This window comes from Buteo buteo, chromosome Z (genome assembly GCF_964188355.1).
Source record: "Buteo buteo chromosome Z, bButBut1.hap1.1, whole genome shotgun sequence".
Taxonomy (NCBI): domain Eukaryota; kingdom Metazoa; phylum Chordata; class Aves; order Accipitriformes; family Accipitridae; genus Buteo; species Buteo buteo.
Genome location: NC_134204.1, coordinates 80983217 through 81003746, shown reverse-complemented (window position 1 = coordinate 81003746; position 20530 = coordinate 80983217). Strand labels below are relative to the sequence as shown.

Sequence of the window (20530 nt, the reverse complement as noted above, 5' to 3'; positions counted from 1 at the left end):
AGGTGAAAGAGTTACATAGTAAAGCACCTATAAGCTTCCATATGCCAAAATTAACATTTCCAATGTAGTCTCAATTCACCCCCTTGTTCCTCACAGTTTCTGAAAGCAAGACAAGATTTACATAAATGCATATTATATGACATTTAACTAAAATGGGCGGAATACTAGGAATTCCTGTAATACTTTCAGGAAAACTATTAATAAATTCATTTACCTGCTCACTACTGTGGGACTGAAGAGATTAATTTATATTCTGGGTGAACAGAACGTAAGATAGGTGATGGCTAACCTGGCAAGCCTGTCTTGCTATGAACACATCATCAACGACTCTTGCCATATGAACGTGGTTATTTCAGATATTCAGGGAGGACAAAGAGTTGGACATTTTTAACTGGTTTGTGCTATCAACTCCTTCGTCTCCTGGTCTGGCAATAAGAAATAAGTGTCCTGTCTCTGTCTTCACTTGTTTCCCTCCTCACAGAACTCTGAAGCTTCTCCTATGAAAACTAAATACTAACCCTGCCAGCAGGCTGAGGCCCAGGTTTCCTCCAAATACTCCTCATGAGGACCTAAGCTGGTCCTTTTTCCGCAGCAAAGTGACAAAACTGGAAACCCCAATATTGCCCCAACTGGCAACCAATATAAGGAAATGAGGAGGCACATTCCATAGTAAAGTTGTCTCCTCTTGCTACTAGGAGTGAAAAAGGCCAGCTCCAGCTCCTTCCCATCCTTTAGTTCACAAAACCATTCCTCCCTCTCAGAGTCACAACTTCCAGTCGGTAGCTATCTCACAGTCCTGAAAATTAACCAGTCCAGATGTAACAAAGAAAATAACTCCAGAGATTCTAAGAAAATAAGGAAATTTAAGGCTGGGATGTTAGCTAACATAAGCCAAGAAATTTAAAACGGAAATTGAAATTTTAGTCGAAGACAGACATTTTGGCACAGATATTGCATGATTTTCCTTTGAGTATTGTCAGTCAAGATCCTCACTCCTGGGACTACACCTTCACAGTACATTCCAAATATATACAACATGTGGAGATGCTTTGAAATTTGATGATATTTGCATTTGGACTGACATCTTCTTGTAACGTGTTTGATACCAAGCACTTTTGTAACACAGAACTGAGCTGATTTCAACCCAAGTCTTTTCCAAAGAATAACGGGCAACTACACATGAATCAATAAGTGAACAGTTTGCTACAGCAATGAATGCCTCTGAAAACAGCAAGTTTGCAGGCACCAGATGGAAGAAGAACATTATTGCAATTCCTGCATCCCATTGTGTAACAGCCAACAGAGCCGTTAACGCTTTCTGGTGATTTCTAAGCTTTTTAATGTACTTTCCTTTGAAGGTGTTTTTTTTGTGCCCTGTCAGTCTGCAAGCTAGGTTCAGCTGTCTGGGAAAGGAATTTTACTGGCAAGCTATCAAATATGGAAAAATACAAAATACAGATGGAAATAAATACTAATGGTCTTATTAAAAAAATCATTAGATGGACACAAAGTTTACATTATAAAGTATGACCTATTACCTACAGCACAAGCCTTTCACCTCTTACATGACACAGCTTTCTTTTATACTAGAGTTGTCTGTCTTTCTGCATCTTAATCACTTATCCCACAGAAATGTCCACCTCATGATCCCAAGGAGTTTTTTGTTTTCTTTTTCAGAAAGGAAACTTAAATCTTATTTAGCATATGACATTATGTCTTCCTCCAGAATTCAGAGCAAAATGGTAAAAGGTTTGAGTCAATTCAAATTACTTATTTTCATTGCTACCACCACAGATCACCATAAGAAAGATACCCATTGAGCAAAATACTCCCAGTTACAGACACCCATTCATGCTAAGCAGTATATTTTCCTGTTCCCAAACATATATGAACATTTAAACAATGTTCCCTTTGCTTAGAATGTGTATTCAGTATCTTGTATACAGTAGAAGTAAGTGTGTCTCATCTAAATTGTCAATAGGCATGTCTAAACTCGTCCCTGGCAAACCAGGGCAGAAAGATTACACAACATTAACCAGCTGAATTCAAGTAAAAAATACCTGCTATGTATAAAAGATATATTGTCTTGCTCATTCAGAAAAACACCTGTATCTCATACAAATTCACAGAACCATATTCATTTCTGCTGTAAACTAGAATAATAATTTTGAAATTGAGGCATTCATAATCACATTAGTACGAAATTTTAACACTTTGCTTTGGTAGTATCATGTTGAGTACCGGTCCAGTATGAAAAGAAGTCTTATTTTCATAGCTAAGCTACATATTTAAAGGACATATACTAAGACTTGACTCCTAAAAGGTAAGAAAGCAGTGTCTCCTCACTGTGCATTTGTCTGTATGAGGAAAGATAAGTTATTGTTATTATTGACAACAAAGCATTTTTCTGCAGCATAAGTTCCTAAATCTCAATCATTTCAACGCTACTTAGTTTTATCTAGGAAGGACTAGGCCTCAAAATCACACACTGATTACCCAGTATAACTCTGTAACGTCCTCGAGGAACACTGCATTCCAATCTCAAGAGGAAAGGTAAATCTCTACAGTATTAAGACAACACCAGCAATGGCTGCTTTTTAATTAATAAGGCTAACAAATAAGATTTGTGGTATAGAAAGGTTTAGCATGCAGAAAGAAAGTACAAGGCTGCATCTTCTTCCAGAGTAGGAAGTAATAACTGTTCTTTGTAACAAAGGGGAGGAAAGGGTTTTTTCATGTATCTTGAGAGTGACCCATGCAAACAGTTCAGAGACAATGATGGTGAGATGGTGTTGGGGAGCAAACAAAACTCAGTTAGACCTCACAGCTAAAAGGACAATAGCAATGAATTTTCTACAAAGCAGCAACATATGGAAGTTTGACCATTTTGCCTGGTTCTCAGGAAGCCACTGCTCACGCTAAGGCCCTAAAACTGCAATATTCGCTCCAAGCCAACATGACCTGTGTGTTGCAGGAGAATAATCCAAACTCACTGAAAGATGAATCATACAATGCTGCTACAAAATAGAGGCATTTGGCCAAAATAAGAGTATTGCTCCAATACAGATGAGCATTGCCCCTAGAAAATTAGAGCGTAACACTGTACCAGTACAATTTAATTTAAAAGAAACAAAGGAAGGCATATATGCAAGACTGGCAACATGAAGTATTTTGAGGTTCACCATAAAAAGTAAAATGCTAACAATTGCCTAGATTGTGATTTTGTTTCCTTTGTGGTAAAACAGTATTGACAAATACTATAGTGTCATGTTTCTTGTTTGTGAGCTAATGTCAAACATTTGAAAAATACAGTCTGGACAAAAAGACAATGCTCTGCCCAGAGTAAGGGCAGTGCATCACCAGACTGCCCCTGGAGCAGCCAAATGCTGAAATTATGATTAGGGTGTTGCAATCTCCCTTAGGACTCCCTCACCACTCTGGGAGGGAACTAATCTACACCTGGCACAGCATATACCGCCCATCATGCTGGTGCAGCAATGCCACCCAGACTGCTGGGAGCAAGGCTCATTCTTCTTCACTCCATCCATCCCTATTTGCCACCATCACTAACTTAGGATATATGTATGGACATAAAACAGAAGCACACTTTAAAACCCAGGCTTCCAAAATGCTGCTCATGACTTGGGCACCTCTCTTACGTCTCCATACCCTACACTGGCCAAACCAAAACATAATTCTGTATCAATTAATTTCAGAAGTATTTCTATTGCTCCAAAATCCCTTTCCTTTACCTTCTTAAGACCAGGTTACTCCAAACACACATGAAGAAGTGTTTTTAGGAATGGAAGAATTATAACATTAATCTTCTTTCTATTATATTTAAAATCACTGTCAGTTTCAATGTACGTGCTTGGAGCATAATCCTTTTGCATTTTGCGTATCTTGGTGATTAATCAATTCTGAACAAGTACCACCAATATGTATCATGTTCTACTGAATCCTAAAGCGTATAATCTTAATATGAAAATGCACACAATTTAGAGATAAAGCAAACTGTGAGAGTAAAATTCAGAGTAATGCATGTAGGTCTTTCATGCATTCTAGTGAGCTTTTAACCACATGCCTGTCTCCATTTATGAGTTGTACTGAGTAAAAATGCTGTAGTGTTCAGCCTGTTCAAACTCCTGAACAATCTAGTTTTAGAGGTTTAACTGGGCAACTATTTGGCACCTACTTGCTCGTACGTGATGAAGAATCATCGCATCTTACTAGTATGCTCCCCCAAAACTCTTCATCCCCATTATCCCCAAGTACAGCACTGCTTAGGAAATGCCACAATGGTACTATGTTACAAGACACATTAGTTTTAATATATTAAATAATATAATAGGATGCCACAGTGTGGCCGTATGAGCCACCATAAGCACTGTTGATATGCCCATCACTTCAGTACCTCTTCCACTCATGGTGGCTCAATTTGAACTTTTTCTGGAGGAGAAAAAAAACGGGGGGGAAACAACAACAATACATTGTAACAGCAGACCACTGTATAATGAACTTTTTTTTTTTTAAATAGTAACACAACAAACAAGAAATGTCTATTTTTATAGCAGTTTTTCTTATTAAGACTACTACAGTAATATTTTTAAATTGAAAACAGAAAAACAGATTTTAACTTCTCACAAGTCTTTCCACTCATAAAACTGTAGAAGTGGAACCTCTGAATGTTTTGCCCAGGTATCAAGGCATGCCAAGCATGTGGCTATCCAAGCATTTGATGCAAAAGCCATGAAGCCTTGTGAAAAAAAGACATCGCCCTGGCAAATTAAGAGGGGAAACACACAGCCCATGACTATCTGAATGTGTGGCATACGTTTCTCAGATACTTCTGCTGTATAAGCAATTACACACAGTTTTAAGGTAAATTAGTCAGCATAATTTACAGGGCAAAGACAACTGCTGTTGAAGTCCACTCTGGCACCATTTTTAAAAATTATTTTTTACAATCTCATAATAACGACTTAATTTATTAAGAAGGCACACATAAAAAAAGACAGATTGTACATTTATGAAATTAAATCACACTTAAAAATTATTCAATTAAATTTCAACTTGAAGAATTAAAGTTTAAAGACTTCAGTCTGGATTTTTCTTTTTTTGTCTAGATGCACTACAACCACCTTCATAAATTTTTCAAAACAACTTTCTGGACATCATGAAAAAAATGCACTAAATAGAACAGAATAACAATACTGCTTTTTAATATCTATAATACAGGATCATTGGGCCAAATGAGGGAGCTTATAAATAATTCTGTTAGTGGTATTACTAGTGTCTCAAAGTTCAGATTCTCGGAAAACCATCTTCACTTACCACAGTCTCAATGTGTGCTCCATAGGAAAAGGAGGTTTATTTACTGCAGAAGGAAGACATTCTACTAGGATTACACCATGCCTTCAACCTTGGTAACTCTAACTAACTTGTCACATTCAGATACCAAATCTGAATTAGAGCATCTTCTTCTGTGTTTGATGTAGCATTTATTTGCTAATATTAAGCAACAACTCTGAATACTAAGATAGCAGATAAAAAGTTGAAATCACTCTATGCTAACATCTAAACTAAAAAGAAATCACTTTTGGAGGTCATACAATGTGCTTCTTCAGTTCTCCCAAAAGCTTCATAATTAGTTTATATATTTGCTCTGAGATAATTTCTAAGGTTTGTGAAAACTTATTAAGCATATCCCACTGGGTAAAACAGAACAGCAATCAAAGAATGTGTAAGATAGAGAATTCAGATCAGAGTCCCACCACCCACAATGATAGTCAAGCCAACAGTATGTCATCAAAGCTGTTGAAAACTAAATGTAACTACTGCCAGGATACCAAAGTGACACACTGAAAATGATCTACAAAGGTCTGTGCGTGGGAGACAAAAACTTCCCATGTCTCCAGAACTTTGTAGAAGCATTTAGCCTCTTCCTTGAAGACTGAGGCATCCGATCAATGAAGAGCCCAGAAGCAGGATGTATCTGGGATTCAAATGACTTCTGTCACCACAGCACTCTTCCTTCATTGAGGTTTCTCCAGCTCAAGGAAGGGGTGTAATGTCTACACCAAAGTTTCTTCCAGCCTTGATATTTCTAAACAATGTCACTCTTTTGCCAAGCCTTTTCATGTCGAAAACAGTTAATAAAATCCACACCAGAATATTTTCTTGTGGTTTAAGAAAGGCTAATTCAAATTTCAGATTAATACATTTTTAAGCAAAATCACAAGCATCTTCACTGCATTTTGCAACACACTTCAGATCTCCTTAGAATAAGTGGTTTCTTCTTATTTTTTACATGTTTCCATCAACAATTTGGATTTCCCTTCTGTGACCTGGCATTTGAAAAGGTTGCTGGTACATATGCTAGACAATGAAGCATTAAGGAATTTGGAAGATGGGGCCAAACACTGGCCTGGCTAAGACGGACTTACAGGGCACAGACATGTACTGTGGCGCAGTTAAGGCTGACTAGCAACATTTTGGGCAGCAGCACCAAAGGAAGATCTCACTCCCAGGAGACCTAATGGAATTGGAATAGGAAGCCAAGCATGATGAAAAGGGTCTGAGTAGATCCGAGATAAACTGAAATTAGAATACTTCCTTCCTATCAAAGCTACCAAAGCTCCCCGTATCAGTTTTTCAAGGGAACATATTTTGGGTTGAATACAGATGCAACATGATTTATTTCCCTTCTCAGAGCAACAGGGCAACTATTGAAAAGACTAGGGGTAAACTCACCTGTTTCTGAGCAACTGCACTGTTCTGATCATTCATTACAAACTGATGGTTTTGGTGAGTATGTAATACTTGATTTTCTCCCTCTTTACTAAGGTCCTTTCATTATTTTCTGCAGTGAGTGCTGGATTCCATTAAATATATTTACATTTTACTCCTTAAGTACTGTCTGCTGAGTTTTCACTTCACATGTTTTAACCATCCAACAAATACTGTGGTTATGCAAATGTTTACACTGAGTTCATCTTATTTACTTTCGCACAAAAAAAGTTGTTGTTCTTAATTCTAAAAATACTGGATTTGTTTAGAGAAAAAAATGATTAATAATTACTAAGAATTTTAATTTCCTAGTTGTTATAAACTGAACAGCACAGCAGAACAGCGAATCACATGGTATTATGAAGTTCAAGAAACATGTCAGACTCATTCCAACGTCCTCCATCAGGCAGTTCTTCACTAACTAATGAACATCTGCCAGCAAAGGCGGAGTCCACATAAAAGTAAATACATAACTTAATCAACATGTTTGTGAAGCCTAGTGCTCATTTTCCAGAGGCAACATCAGATATTAACAGACCTTCAACATTCCCAACCTGCCCACTCCTTCATAAAGCAGCAATGGCTCTGGCTTCAGAAATGGTTCCACGCTGACTCACTTCTGCAATACCCAGAAGAGCTGAGACAAACCACACACAGAGAATTATTACTCCAAGTTATTGCTTCCCTTGAGCTATTTGAATAACAAACAAAAAGAATGCATAAAGTGAATCCAGATTTTCCTATTTTACTCTTTTAGAATATAAGCTCTTTGAGGCAGGAGGACTATCTTCATTTTTAATTTTGTACAGTATTTTTTCATCTTATCAACAATTCACGTAACAATATATGTAATTGTTCTGTTCTTGCTTAAAATATGTCTACACAGCACTTAACAAAAGCTGGAATTGGATGATGGTAAATACTAAAGTCTAGAATGAAAGGCATTGTTTCAGTGCAGTTCGCTACCTAGGCTCATAATAAAGTAAGTGAAATATGACTTTGTAGCATTTGAACAGTTTCAGTCATAGGGAGGAAAAACCATTCTGTTCACTGTGATGTACCTTGACTAGAAAACAAGAGGATGACTGAAAAGGGAAAAAAAAAAACCCACAAATATAGAAGGGTCAGATTCCAGTGTCAGTGGAAGCAGAAGCTACTGCCTCACAGTCAAGATACCAGTGCCACAGTATCCCTCAAAACCAAGCCCAGGTTAAGATCATCAAACTTGCTACCTCCCACAGCTGGTCATCATTGCATCCAGTCTCCATGAAGAGCTTGTGACGAACAACTTACACGAATCTCTTTTATAAATTTGGGTAATATAAGATTGTCAGTATAGAAATATTTGAAACATGTTTCCACATATGAGATAAGTTATACAAAAGACGACACAATTCCATGTTCATTGATACAAATCCTGACAGATCCCTTGGCAGGACAGATTTGATTTGGATCAAGAAAGAATATACACTGAAGATTGTGGCTGAATTAGCCAGAACACAGTATGGTGGTTACACAAGATTTATACTGTCTGCAGAAAAGTATAGCTGACACTCATTTGGCATAAAGTCAGGAGAGCACAGAAAGAGAACAACTGATTCAATCAAAATTTAACCAGAACAAAATTGCAACTTAAAAATTTTCAAATGGCACCGTGTGTTTGTATCAGTTCCTTGCTTTGCATCTCATGCTATTTTTATTCTACTGGAAGATACTCTAAAAGATTTATGAACTCTTCAGCTCACATCCTAGGGACCGAATCTGATCTCACTGGTTAGAAGGGTGTTCTCCACAAACTCAGTCAAAAGTTTGTTTATGGTTAGTCACAATGTCATTAGTATTTTCTGTTTACCAATCTGGATGTGAAAACAAACATCTTGATGAAACTAAATCCACAGAAATAAGACAATGGCATTCCAGAGGAACATTCTCAATCTTTTTCTAATAAGATGGCAAATGGCAAGATAGGGTCTGCATAAAACAGCATCCCCAGGCACCTGGTTAGATAAATAGCTTGACAGCTCAAGTTACTGCCAAGTACAGAGAGAAACTTTCTTAAACTGCTTTAAGTAGATATTAGCATTTAAGCATAACTGTCTCCAGATATCTTGCTTTATAGTGTCAGTGCACCTATGTGGACATAAACCCTTTTTTACATTTACCTTCCCCTAAGCTTGTGTTAAGCGTCATTTCAATATAAAGAATACAATCCAACTCATGATGCTTATACTGTACCCACTTAAAGCTGTGAGCCTTCTCACAGCTCCCAACATCCTTTACAGTCCTCATGTGAGTTCATAAGGTAACTCCTCTACTGCCTAGGACAGCTCAGGCATTAGCAGGAGTGTGTCTGGAAACTAGCAGATATCAAAGGTTCACTGACATGCAAAAAGATAAGAAGGAGACAGACTGAATTCTGCAGGCTTGCCAATGAGCTGAAGAAACCATCAATTAACTATTATGTGCAAAGTAGAAGCGTCCAAGTTCCAGAAAATGGAAAACCTGCTTCATACTAGATAACATGCCAACTTGCTGCAGTAGAGCACAGTGGTTCCCAAACCTGGTCTTAGGTTCCACTGTATTCCTGCTGGTCCTATAGAGCAGGCTGCCTCCCATTACAGCAACTTACTGCCAATCAGGTGATCCTTAGTATCTCACAATACCTGCAATACAGGAACCCCTGTGCAAGTAAGAAGTTCCAACAGGAGCTAGAATATAGCAACTCACAGCACCCTTACCCCACCCCCCAAAAATGGTGGTACTTTGGCACACTAACATGTGCAGAACCATTACAGGTACTGACTGTGACTGCCCATTCTGACCTCCAGTATCACAAAGGCCACAGCGTTCCACTGCACAAGCATGACAGTCTCAACGTAAGGATCTCAATCAAAGCTTAAGCCAATGCTCCAACAGTTTCTCCTTAAATCCTTTTTTTTTTTTTCCGAGTTGCTACTTTACAAAAGACAGTCCTCAACTAAGTATAAGCTTTACCATCAAAGTGAAATCTTGGCCTCAGTGAAGTCACCAGCAAAAATCACTACTGCTTTTAATGAGCTCAGATCCATATTTTGTTGTATGAGATTTCCATGACAAAGTGCAAACATCTACATCCAGGTTAACCATCTAGCTTCCCTTGATCATCAGTGAAGAAAAACAGACACTTTTAGACTCATCTTCTCCTAAAGAAGACATCTAAAATAGGTTGACTGATTTATACCCAAAAATGCTTTTTTACCTCCTCAGGCTGAAACAAAGATTTAAGTGACAAGCTCTATATTGCAGATATCTAAAATAAGCAGAAAGAAACCCACACAGAATTTTATTCTTGGTTTTCAGATGAAAACACAACTTGTATAAATGGAACCAAGCATACCACATAATACAGACTGCTCTGTAGAAAAGACCAGAATACATAGTTATTCATCACTCCTTCACCAGGAAGGCTCCAAATATTTAGATACCAGACAATGAGATGGAAAGTTGGAAACGTTAACTGTCCATATGACCAATAAGCTGAAATAAACTTTTCAAATCATTTTATCAGGTTCTCTGGAGATCCAATAAGATTAGCACATTCTTGATACTGTGGTAAATGACAATTGATTTTCTATTTGAATGAAGTTACTTCAGCTATTCTGTGTATTTCCTGTATAGTATCATTACATTTCAATATCTTCACAGATTAAGAGCGAACAGAACAGTAATAATTTTGCTTCTCTGCAGTTTCAACATCCTAACCGTACTCTTTGCTACAACAGTATATACCCACTGATTTATTCAACATCACCTCTTCCCTGATGTGTCTTTGGTTCAATTACTTAAAGAGGAGTTATAGCCTCACTATGGATAACCTTCCTGTATTTCCACCCAGCTTCAAAAATCTGTCTTCCAATTTTTCCCCTAATTTTCACCTTGCCTGCCAAAACTAACATTCTACTTGCAATCTCTGAACTGGATTCCCAGGAACAGAAGAAGTCTCTTATGCCCTGTCATATACCACAGTACATTTTTTTCCTTGTCTTTTTGTCAACACTGGTTGTTCCTAAAAATGGATATTGATTACTTGGACCTTAATTCCCTTATTTTTGCTTTCTTACTGTTCCTAGTTAATTATCTTACATAAAACTATTTATCATATATCCTACCACACCTTGAAGGAGAAGATCAGACTACTGACAGATGGAAATATCTCAATAAGACACAAACTGTAGAGATACAATACAGAAAAATCTAGATCATAACAGTAACTCTGAAACTGAAAATTGTGAAATATGCAAGTATCAGACAATGGCCACATTTTTTCCAAAATAAATTTAAATTCTTATCTAGAGCTCCTTTAGACTTGAACTATATAAAAATAAAATTAATAAATTTTCTAAGGAAAAAATGCTAAATATTGAAGGCATATAACCAGTGGAAACCTTTCCAACTTCTACCAAGACCACAACTTTTGCTGAATTCTACTCATCAGAACGTATTTCAATAACTTATTGAAAGAGTTTGCAGTAACTGCATAACACCATGTGATTTATGGGTGCAACATACTTTTACAAAAACAAAACCTATTTAAGTAACAGGCTGTTAGTGCAACAGGACTCTGACATTCAACATTTATGGAAAAGCAGATGCATCTTATACATGCACTGCTGTGTTCGAGCAAATTTACCCCTCTACAGTCACCATTTCCATCTTTCTTCTTAGTGTTAAATATATAGTTTTACTTTATGTATCCATAGGAAATTTCATTTTCCAACTTACTGGTGTGCTTCTTCCATTTTCTAGATTAAGTAACTTTAACAGCCTGGTTACCGTTCAGAATATATATTTGACATAATCTCTATTAGGCAGTGAATATTTTGGAGAGGAAACTCAGTTTTTTTCTTATGCATACCCTCATGTCTTATAACTTACGTAATTTTCTAAGACCTTTCTCTTGCTTCACCTTTCATCTTTACCGCTACTACGCAACATGAACAAAGGCTTCCTCTCAAAGAGGACCAGCTAACATTCAAGGTCTATTTTAACATAGCCATTTCTATGATTCAAAACATGAAAATCTTTCACAATATTTCAAGAGGTAATTATTAATATCAGTATCTTGATAAACCATATTTTGGCCTGGAATCATATTTCATTATATTGAAGATTGTTTATTATTATATTTCAGTATATTAAAGACTCTGTTTCAGTATGTTACAGGCTCTGAAGCCTTTTTTGTGTTGTGACACTTTCTCTATAGCTGATACTTCTTTCCAGAAGGACTCAATAGCTTTTTACAAGACATTCTTTTAAAATACACTCCGTAGTGAAGACTCAATTCATTATTAAAAAAAAGTCACAATCGTTAAGAGCAATTTTGAATATAAACAGTCATCTGTTCTTACAAGTCAGGGCTGAAGTATACAAATGCTGTCGTAGTGACAATTAAGTAACAAGCTCTGAAGAACTCCTATTAGCCGTCATTTTAAGAAATACTAGAATTTAAATTAAACAAAAACTTAAAATGCTTCAGCTACCTTTCAGGTGACTTACATACTATGCTTATAATTGGTACTTATCAAACAACTACAGATAATGATTCTAAAGATTATATGGATTCCGATTCGTATCAAAGCTGGAGTACCAGCAACAGCCTTGTAAAATTTATTTTTTTTTCAGTGTATTAAACAAGTTGTCTTATTGGAAACAGAACCATGTCTTGTTTCCAGCTTACTTCTGGCATGTGAACCCTAGCTGTTCCTCAGGGCACTCAGAGGGACCAAGGTGCTGCTTTAGTCCAGTCCTGTACTTGCACTGACTAGCCAAACAGAACATAAAGATCAGACTACTACCTGCCAGAAAAAGTAATTTTCATCTAGCCAGCCATCTGCTTTCACAAGATTTTTAAGAAGCAAATACTTTTTGACATCTACCCCTCTTTAAAATACAGCTGAAATGTGTGAGTGAAATCAAACATCAGTAGAAATTACTACATCACAGACCAACAGGCAGCATGACTGTTTTAGATGCCATTTTGTTCAGAAACCAGGCCAAAACAATGCTGATTTCAGACCCTGTACCAGACTCTCTGGGGTGGGGGGTGGGGAATAAAATCTGTGTGCTGCTGAAAAAAGAATTGTTGCAGGAAAAGGTAACTGGAAAATATGCCATGTCCACCTATTCAATAGTTTATAATATATAGAATACGTTGTTTTCAGTCAATTATAATCCAAGATTTGTTTTCATATTTATGGTAACAACATAACAAGGGAGTGAATTTCTACTGGTTTTATCTTGATTAGTCAATAACCTGGAGGTCTAATGCAGAATCAAACAAGCAAATAATCATTCAGATCAGCTCACCCCAAGTTTAAGGAACGGCTTTCATTTTCTGGAACAAAAAAGTTTACTCTCCTTCAAGAACACTAAATCTATTTTATTTCCCACCACCAGTTCCAAAAAATTGCTCGGTATTTTAAGTTAGTTCCACAGTAGAAAAGTATACACTGAGTACAAAATTCTTATACACAACTTACTTATTTAGTAAATATCACTTCAAATTATTATTAACCTCAAAGTTTTCTTTATTTTTTAATTAATATTTACCTCTGAGATAACTAAATCTTCATGCTTAATCTTTTTCCACATAAAAAAAAAGTTTCCTTAATGTTAGTGAATCAATGTGCAAATAAATATTAACCTTCCATGAGGGAAATATATACGTAAGACATGATGGAGCCTTTCCATTTCCTCCCAGTTTTCATCACCAATATAGCTGCATGCATGAATAAGAACAACTGTAGGAAGAATAATTAAGCGCCACTTGTAACTTAAGATCTGACATCTTTCTGGAGGGAAACAGTATAGTATTTTAAAAAATCCTGTTCATGATTTATTTTATAAACACAAAAGTCTAAAATCTGTACTTACTTCAACATGTGTAAATAACGTTTGTTCAATGTTATCATTGTTTTTCTCCTTCAGATCTGGTGGGAGGTTTCTATTTCTTACTTGGAACTGTGTTTTACTAAGATAACCATCACCAAGGTCCTGTGTTCAGAAAACAAGAAAGAAAAAAATTTTCTGTAACCAAGTATCATCACTGTTCTAGAAAATAAACAGAGCATGGTATTTAGACATAAGTTCCAAGTCTTTTTATAGGCACCAATGACAGCATTGCTTTTCAGCATCTTCTCACAGGTAGTTTACATTAGTTCTTGGTGTTAAAGGAGTCAAAGACCTGAACAGCAAAAATAAAATTTAGTATAGCTATTAATTGAATAAGACAACTGCTACCTGGGGATCAGGTTGCGTGCCAAAAAAATGGAACACAGTGCACTAAGGTCACGAAGAGATGAGCAGCTATTAACAATTTTGATCTATCTATTTCAAGCAGTATAAACTTGCCAATTCTTGGTAGATTGGTTTAGTTTGCTCTGTTCCCCCTCTAACTTTCTTAAAGTCCTGGAAAAAAAAAAACAACAACACTTCAGAACTTAACATGTGCAGAGTCACAATTTGTTCCCTTCTCTTGATCACGTCTGAGGGTCAAATGTAAGAGAAAACAGACAAAGCTGTACCTTCTCCCAGTTCCCTTTTTATCATTCTGCTTCCCAGGCCATACGGTCTACTGTTGTAAAAGATCCTTGTGCAATTTCAGAGTGGCAGGAGAATGTTTTAGGAGGTTTCCCCCCATGCTGACCTGACTATCTGCACACATATATAAACATTTTTCTTTTTTTAATTAGAAGTAAGAGGAAAGAAAAAGTTTAATAACGGATCACTGGAAAAATGTACACTCTGAAAGGGAGAAAGAGTATACAGAACACAAAGAACAGTAGTTGCATGTTAAGAACTTATTTCTCAAAGGAAACAAATAAATTGGGGTTTTATTAGCTGTTTCATTACGTTTTATTTTAGACAAACACAGAAAGCATATGTGCAACATCTGATGAAAAAGGATTCTATTCAAAACAGTCTCTCTACAAAATTCATTAATGTAGCATTAAATTGCTTGACAAGGCTGCAAATTTAACTATAATTTAACTCTTTGGTTAATCTGTCATTGCTGACAGAGTTTATTTCATGTATCCTGACCTTTAAATCAACATGGGTTTTATTCTGACACACTAGCTCTCTCTTTTCAAGGACACTGTAGAATAGATGTACCTCCAAAATCTGCTATGGACTACTTGTTTACTTTGTTCTTACCAAGTTTCACACATAAAAAATGATAATGGTCTCTACATGTATTTTGTCCATGAATTTTTAAGCATGACTCATACTATGAACAATTACCTTGCTCATAACTTCTCCTATTGCATGCTTTATTTTCTCACTAAATCTCATCAAGAGCATGAATCCACCAAACTTTGCTGGATGTCCTGGCTGCAAAACCAACTGCATCCTGTGCAATGAAGAATCAACCATGCAGAGGACAACAGTGACAGAAAAATTAAGCCTAACTTGGTGATACAAAAGCCACTTCTTTCACTCTCACCACTCTCTCAAGTCTCTCCTTGTGGAACTTCATGTGAGCGTCAGCAGGAGTAAAGCTACCTGCATTGGTATTTATCCCCGTAAAAGTAGCAAAGAAAGTACTAGAGCCACCCACAGAGGTAAAATGCCCCAAGGCACAATGAGCTTTGCCAGAGAAGGGTTGGATACAGTGTTCACCTCCCTGAACCAGTTCTTCCTGACAGCAGAGAGAAGCCAAGCTCCATAGCCTTTGCATTCTGTAGTATTTGAGTGCCATGAAAAAGTATCTATGGATAGCTAGAAACGTGGAGTTAGCAGTCTCTGTATTTGACAGCTGTATGTCAGAGGCTACAGGAGAGGTGGCAGGAAAAAAAAGCATCCCTCCTGTTGCACTCTCTGTAGTGTTATGTATTTTGTACACTTCTGCCCCTACAAATAAATCAATACTTCAGCGAGGACTTTGATCCCATTAATGTGGAAAGGGAGTCCATTTCTATTCCAGCTGTCTTGTGAGTATCACATGCAAGAGTGAACTGATATAGCCTTTGATATGATTACATAGATTAACCTAACTAAATATGAAACAAACATAAAGCAAAAGCAAACAGGGCAGCCTTCACGGCCAAGATTTAACTCTCCATCCCTAATAACAGCACTGAAGTTCAGCTCCATGAGGTTCTACAGTAGAGGTGCTCTTGGCTTTTTTACAGCTTTCTTCTGGGAAAAAAACCCAGATTATAAAAATAACATAGTTTAGAACATTTCACTTACAGCTATAAATACAGGGTTCTGCTTGGGCCATGCAAGCTTATGCCACAACAGCAAGCTCCACAAAAACAATGAGTATTTCATCACCTAAATTTAATCTCTACAGAAAACATAGGAACACAAGAACACAGTTCTACAAGCCTGGTTTACTTGTGTGGTCTTATTGCTATCAATGGCTCTATTCACGTAAGTATGGAATGAGGAATGGGATCCAAGTGCATTACATCAGCAAAATTAAGAGTGCCCCAAACTACCCACAACACATACACTGGTAAAAAAAAAGCAAAAAGACAATGAGACATCTTGTTAACGAAAAGCTTCCTTCCCAGACTGCATACTATAAACGGATGGTCTCAATGGCCAGGTTTTCATTGCACACTGAAATCACAGTCACCAACTTGGCCCATTAAAAAAAATCTCTTAGATTTTTGTTCTCACATATAAAAAAATTGTATCTCATTCTGCTATTTCCAGCAAAGCTTCTTATTTCACAGAAAGTTCAAACTTTGACCCATGTATTAAATTCCCAACAGAGGCTCAGAGCATCTTTCTTTGTTGAATAAATCCTCACAAATAGAGCCTTGGACAGAAATCTAAAGTTTCAAATGGCTGCCTGTAAGAAAGAGTGCATTGTAACATTTGGCTAATATTTGCACTCTCTTAAAAACTTCTAAACAGAATGCATCTAAGGCAAAGATCCTGCTTCCCACTGAAATTGTTTCATCTGTGATGAAAGGGTTACATATGCTAATGTACAATTACTTATGTAGAAATCATGGCATACATTTACTCTGACACATCTTGCATTTCAAAACGGTACAAGCATGATTTTTCTCTCCAATAAAAGCCATTAAACCAATAAAGCCATTAAACTAAAAAAAAAAAAAAAAAAAAGGCAAAAAAAAAAAAGCTAGAGCAGTACATTTTCTGCAGCAGAAAGAATACACAGAAAATGAGTATCCCAAACCACCCATTACCGAAAACCAATCAGAGAAGCAACAGAACATATGAAAACCTATACTGCCCACCCATCAAAAGAAGTGTGACAAAAAGAAATCCTAGAACTGTGTGGATTTCTTATTAGATGGAAAATGACAGAAGCATTCAAAGTAGAAAAAGCAAGTATTCAAAATATTTCTGTTGTTATTATAGAACAAACACAAATTATATAGCCATAAGCCATAACTATTACGAAGTTTTCATTTCAGCAGTGGTTAAGCAGGACCTTAGCATGAAGTGCTATCATTAGGTATTTTCAAATCAGTATGTAAGAACTGCTGATTTTTGTCAAGTCTTCAAGCACTGTGGAAGTTCCAGAGAATTTTGAAGAAAGCCAGCATTATCCATATATCTTTATATCCTGGCTAATTTGTGTAACTATACACATATTAGCTTGACTTCATCCCAAGCAAAGTATAAGAAGAGATCATATAGAATTCAGTAAATACAGAAATATATACAGTAAATGTAGTTATTTAAGAAAAATAGATTTTGTCAGGGTGACTTAAAAAGACATGTTTCATTGATAAACATAGAAGTCATAACAATGTAGGCTCAGACTTCCGTAAGGTAACTGTTGATTCCACAAGCAGAAATTAAAAAACTAAAATAATCCCACACTAACTTGATACACATTAACCAATGAAAAAATGATTAATTCACAGATCTAAAATGTAACTTAAAAAATAGGGAATCATCATAAAAGAAGTGATTCTAATGGGCTCCTGTGGGACTACTCTGGGCCCTGCATTATTTAAAATTTTGATTAATGACCTAGAAACAATATGTAATTATTATTGGTGAGGTTTGAAAGTCATGGAGAAGCAGCAAATAATGAGGATTGATCATTAATACAGACAGATTCTTCTGGTTGCTGTATGCAACTAACATGTATTTTAATATAAAATATTAGTCACACATCTAGAACAAAGGTATGTGTTATCTCAGCTTAAAGGGTTAAAGTGATCCTTGGATATATAACCACAAGCACTTGCCCAGAGTAGGAAGGTTTGCATTTCACAGTGACACAACATTCATTGTCTAGTTCTGCCCACAGCTGAGAAAGGATTTTTATATACTGGAAAGGATTCAGAGGAGATCCACAAAACTGATTAAAATATTGGAAAACACATCAAATAGTCAGGGAGCTCAACAAGTTCTGCTTTTACACTGACAAGGTTAAGGGATGAATAGATCTAAATCTAAAGTACCAAAACAGGGAGAGTTCTGATAAAAGACAGGTCCTCGGCTTAGTAGACAAGCTACAGCTACCAATGGCTGGAAGATGAAGCTAGGCAGTTAAGATTAAAAGTAACAGCTTTTTTTTTTTTTTTTTAATCAATTTTAAGCATAGCCAACTATTCAAAAGCGTTGTTGAGAGCTGTGACTGTTTCCCCATCATTGGGAATTCTGAAAATGAAGACTGCATAATGTCTTAAAAAGACATTTTCTGATCGGAACAGAAATCACCTCAGGTAATCCTACGCCTTTGTTACACAACAGGTTGCACTAGGCCATCCCAGCAGTTGTTTCTGGATTCATGAACCCCATTCAATACATGTACTGGCCTAAATCCTCATGTAAGCCACCTATGCACTATTTTGTTCTTGGACCAGCTGTGTAAAATCCCATTTATTTCACATGTTGTAAACCTCTCTTAAAGGATGTTCTGGCTTGTGGTGGTTGTCAACAGCTTAAAAAGGCCAGCAAGAGCATCTAAAAAGTAACACTATGATTATTTTACCTTGCTAGTTCTCCACTCCCAACCATCTCCTATCTGCTGTGAATGTTTAATAAATTCTTCGCAGTACTGTTTGAATCTTTTTTCTTCCAAAAAGAGGTCCTCTTCACCCGCCATGTTACAGGACATCTGCAGAGCAAACTAAATGTTAGTACTGACAGAAGAAATGAACACTAAAAACTTTCACTGATTTATAGCAATCGAATCATAAAATTAAAAAGCACTCGGGGGAAAAAAAATGTTTCTTTAAGAAAAACAGACTTGTTTCTTCAAGTACATTAGACAATCACAGATACACAGAATGGCTGAAGTTGGAAGGGACCTCTGGAGATTGTCTAGTCCAATCTCCCTACTCGCAATAGGGTCAACTAGAGCAGGTTGCTCAGGATTCTTTCCAGCTGGTTTTGATTATCTCCAAGGGTGGAGAAGCCACAACCTCTCTAGGGAACCTGTTGCAGTGTTCAGTTATAGCAGTAAATAATTTTTCTTCTGTTTAAATGAAAAAAATGTTATCAGGTTGTGCTCACAGCCTCTTGTGCTTTCACTGCATAGTACTGAAAAGTCTGGCTCCACCTTCTTTATTCCCTCCCATCAGGTATTTATAAGATCCCACTGACCTTCCTCTTCTCCAGGCTGAAGAGTCTCAGCTCTCTCAGCCTTGCCTCATACATCAGACACCCTTAATCATCTCCGTGGCCCTTCACTGGACTTGCTCCAGCATGACGTTGTCTTTCTTGTACTGGGGAGCTGAGCTGGACACAGTAGTGCAGTGTTGACATATGTTTCCTTAGCAATATGGTCCAAGCGATGACCAGAAACCTGAATCCAGTTGTGGGCTACTTCCATGGGCCTACCACCTCTTCCTTGGGCAGCTGAACAGCTCCACAAAAGCTTAACAACTCTAGTGTTTATGGACCCAGAGCCTACACAACAGCCATCAGAGTCCAGCTGAAGCAACTGTTCATGCTCATGCCAGCAGTACAGCTCTCAATGGCCCAACAATGTGGCTTCAGGGGGTTATAGTGTGCTTCAAATGAGCACCTTCCCTACCCCTCAAATGCTTCCCTCCCAGGGTCTTAAAGATAACAGAAAAACTCTCTTAAAGAATCTGGCCAGTTTTACAATCTTCCCCTCTTTCAAAGAGGATGTGTCATAAATACAGCTGTTTCAATGTATTCATAGACATCAGGCACCACTGCAGCACCACATGCAAATACTCAGTAACAATTACTAGACCACACCTTTTCTTAAGAAGAAATACAAAGGACACAGCACCTCATGCAGTGTTCATTATTCTTCAGGATCTGGCCCTATATCACAACATCAACCTGCCTGCCCATGACGTAAGTTATCTATCTAGCACTTGAAAATATGTTCTTTTCGATGGCAGTTAAGCCAAGCCCCCGTTAGTCTGTTCGTGCCACCTGGACGCCAGGGAAGAGGAAATGTGAGAAACAGACAGTGTAAATGTTTCTGCGATTCCCAAGCTTCCCAGACTAGACAATGGACTGCAAAGCTGCGGTTAAGCACATGTAACGACAGCCTCGTCCTGACATACGTTTTAGGCAGGGCTACGTGCTTTAGGAAACTAGCAGCTGTGAAGAGACACCAGGCTGCTGGTACCTGCGCAGCACGCCTCCCTTTCTTTCTGAAACCACCCCAGAAAGAGCGACGAGCAGATCCCAACTCATCCGTCGCACTCGGCCACGGGCCTCGCAGGCGGCAGGGAGGCCAGGCGAGCCCCCGGCCGGGCCGACTCCTCCTCCTCCTCCT

General features: G+C 37.4%; 1 protein-coding gene across 6 annotated transcripts in view; it reads right to left on the bottom strand.

Annotated features, from left to right (window-relative positions):
* The window catches only part of ATG10 (autophagy related 10), an 88170-nt gene that overhangs the window by 67108 nt on the left and 532 nt on the right, over positions 1 to 20530 (bottom strand). For 4 of the 6 annotated variants that reach the window (XR_012649046.1, XR_012649047.1, XR_012649048.1 and 1 more), the window contains exons 2-3: positions 18761 to 18886; positions 13702 to 13821 (exon numbers count right to left, since the gene is read on the bottom strand). Coding sequence is in view for 3 of the 6 variants with exons in the window: in XM_075020951.1 (XP_074877052.1) it covers positions 13702 to 13821; positions 18761 to 18886 (246 nt within the window). In the remaining 3 variants the exon portion in view is untranslated. Of the gene's footprint in view, positions 1 to 13701; positions 13822 to 18760; positions 18887 to 19374; positions 19591 to 20380; positions 20515 to 20530 lie in introns of those variants that run through there. The other 2 variants (XM_075020953.1, XM_075020952.1) reach the window with 2 other exon arrangements.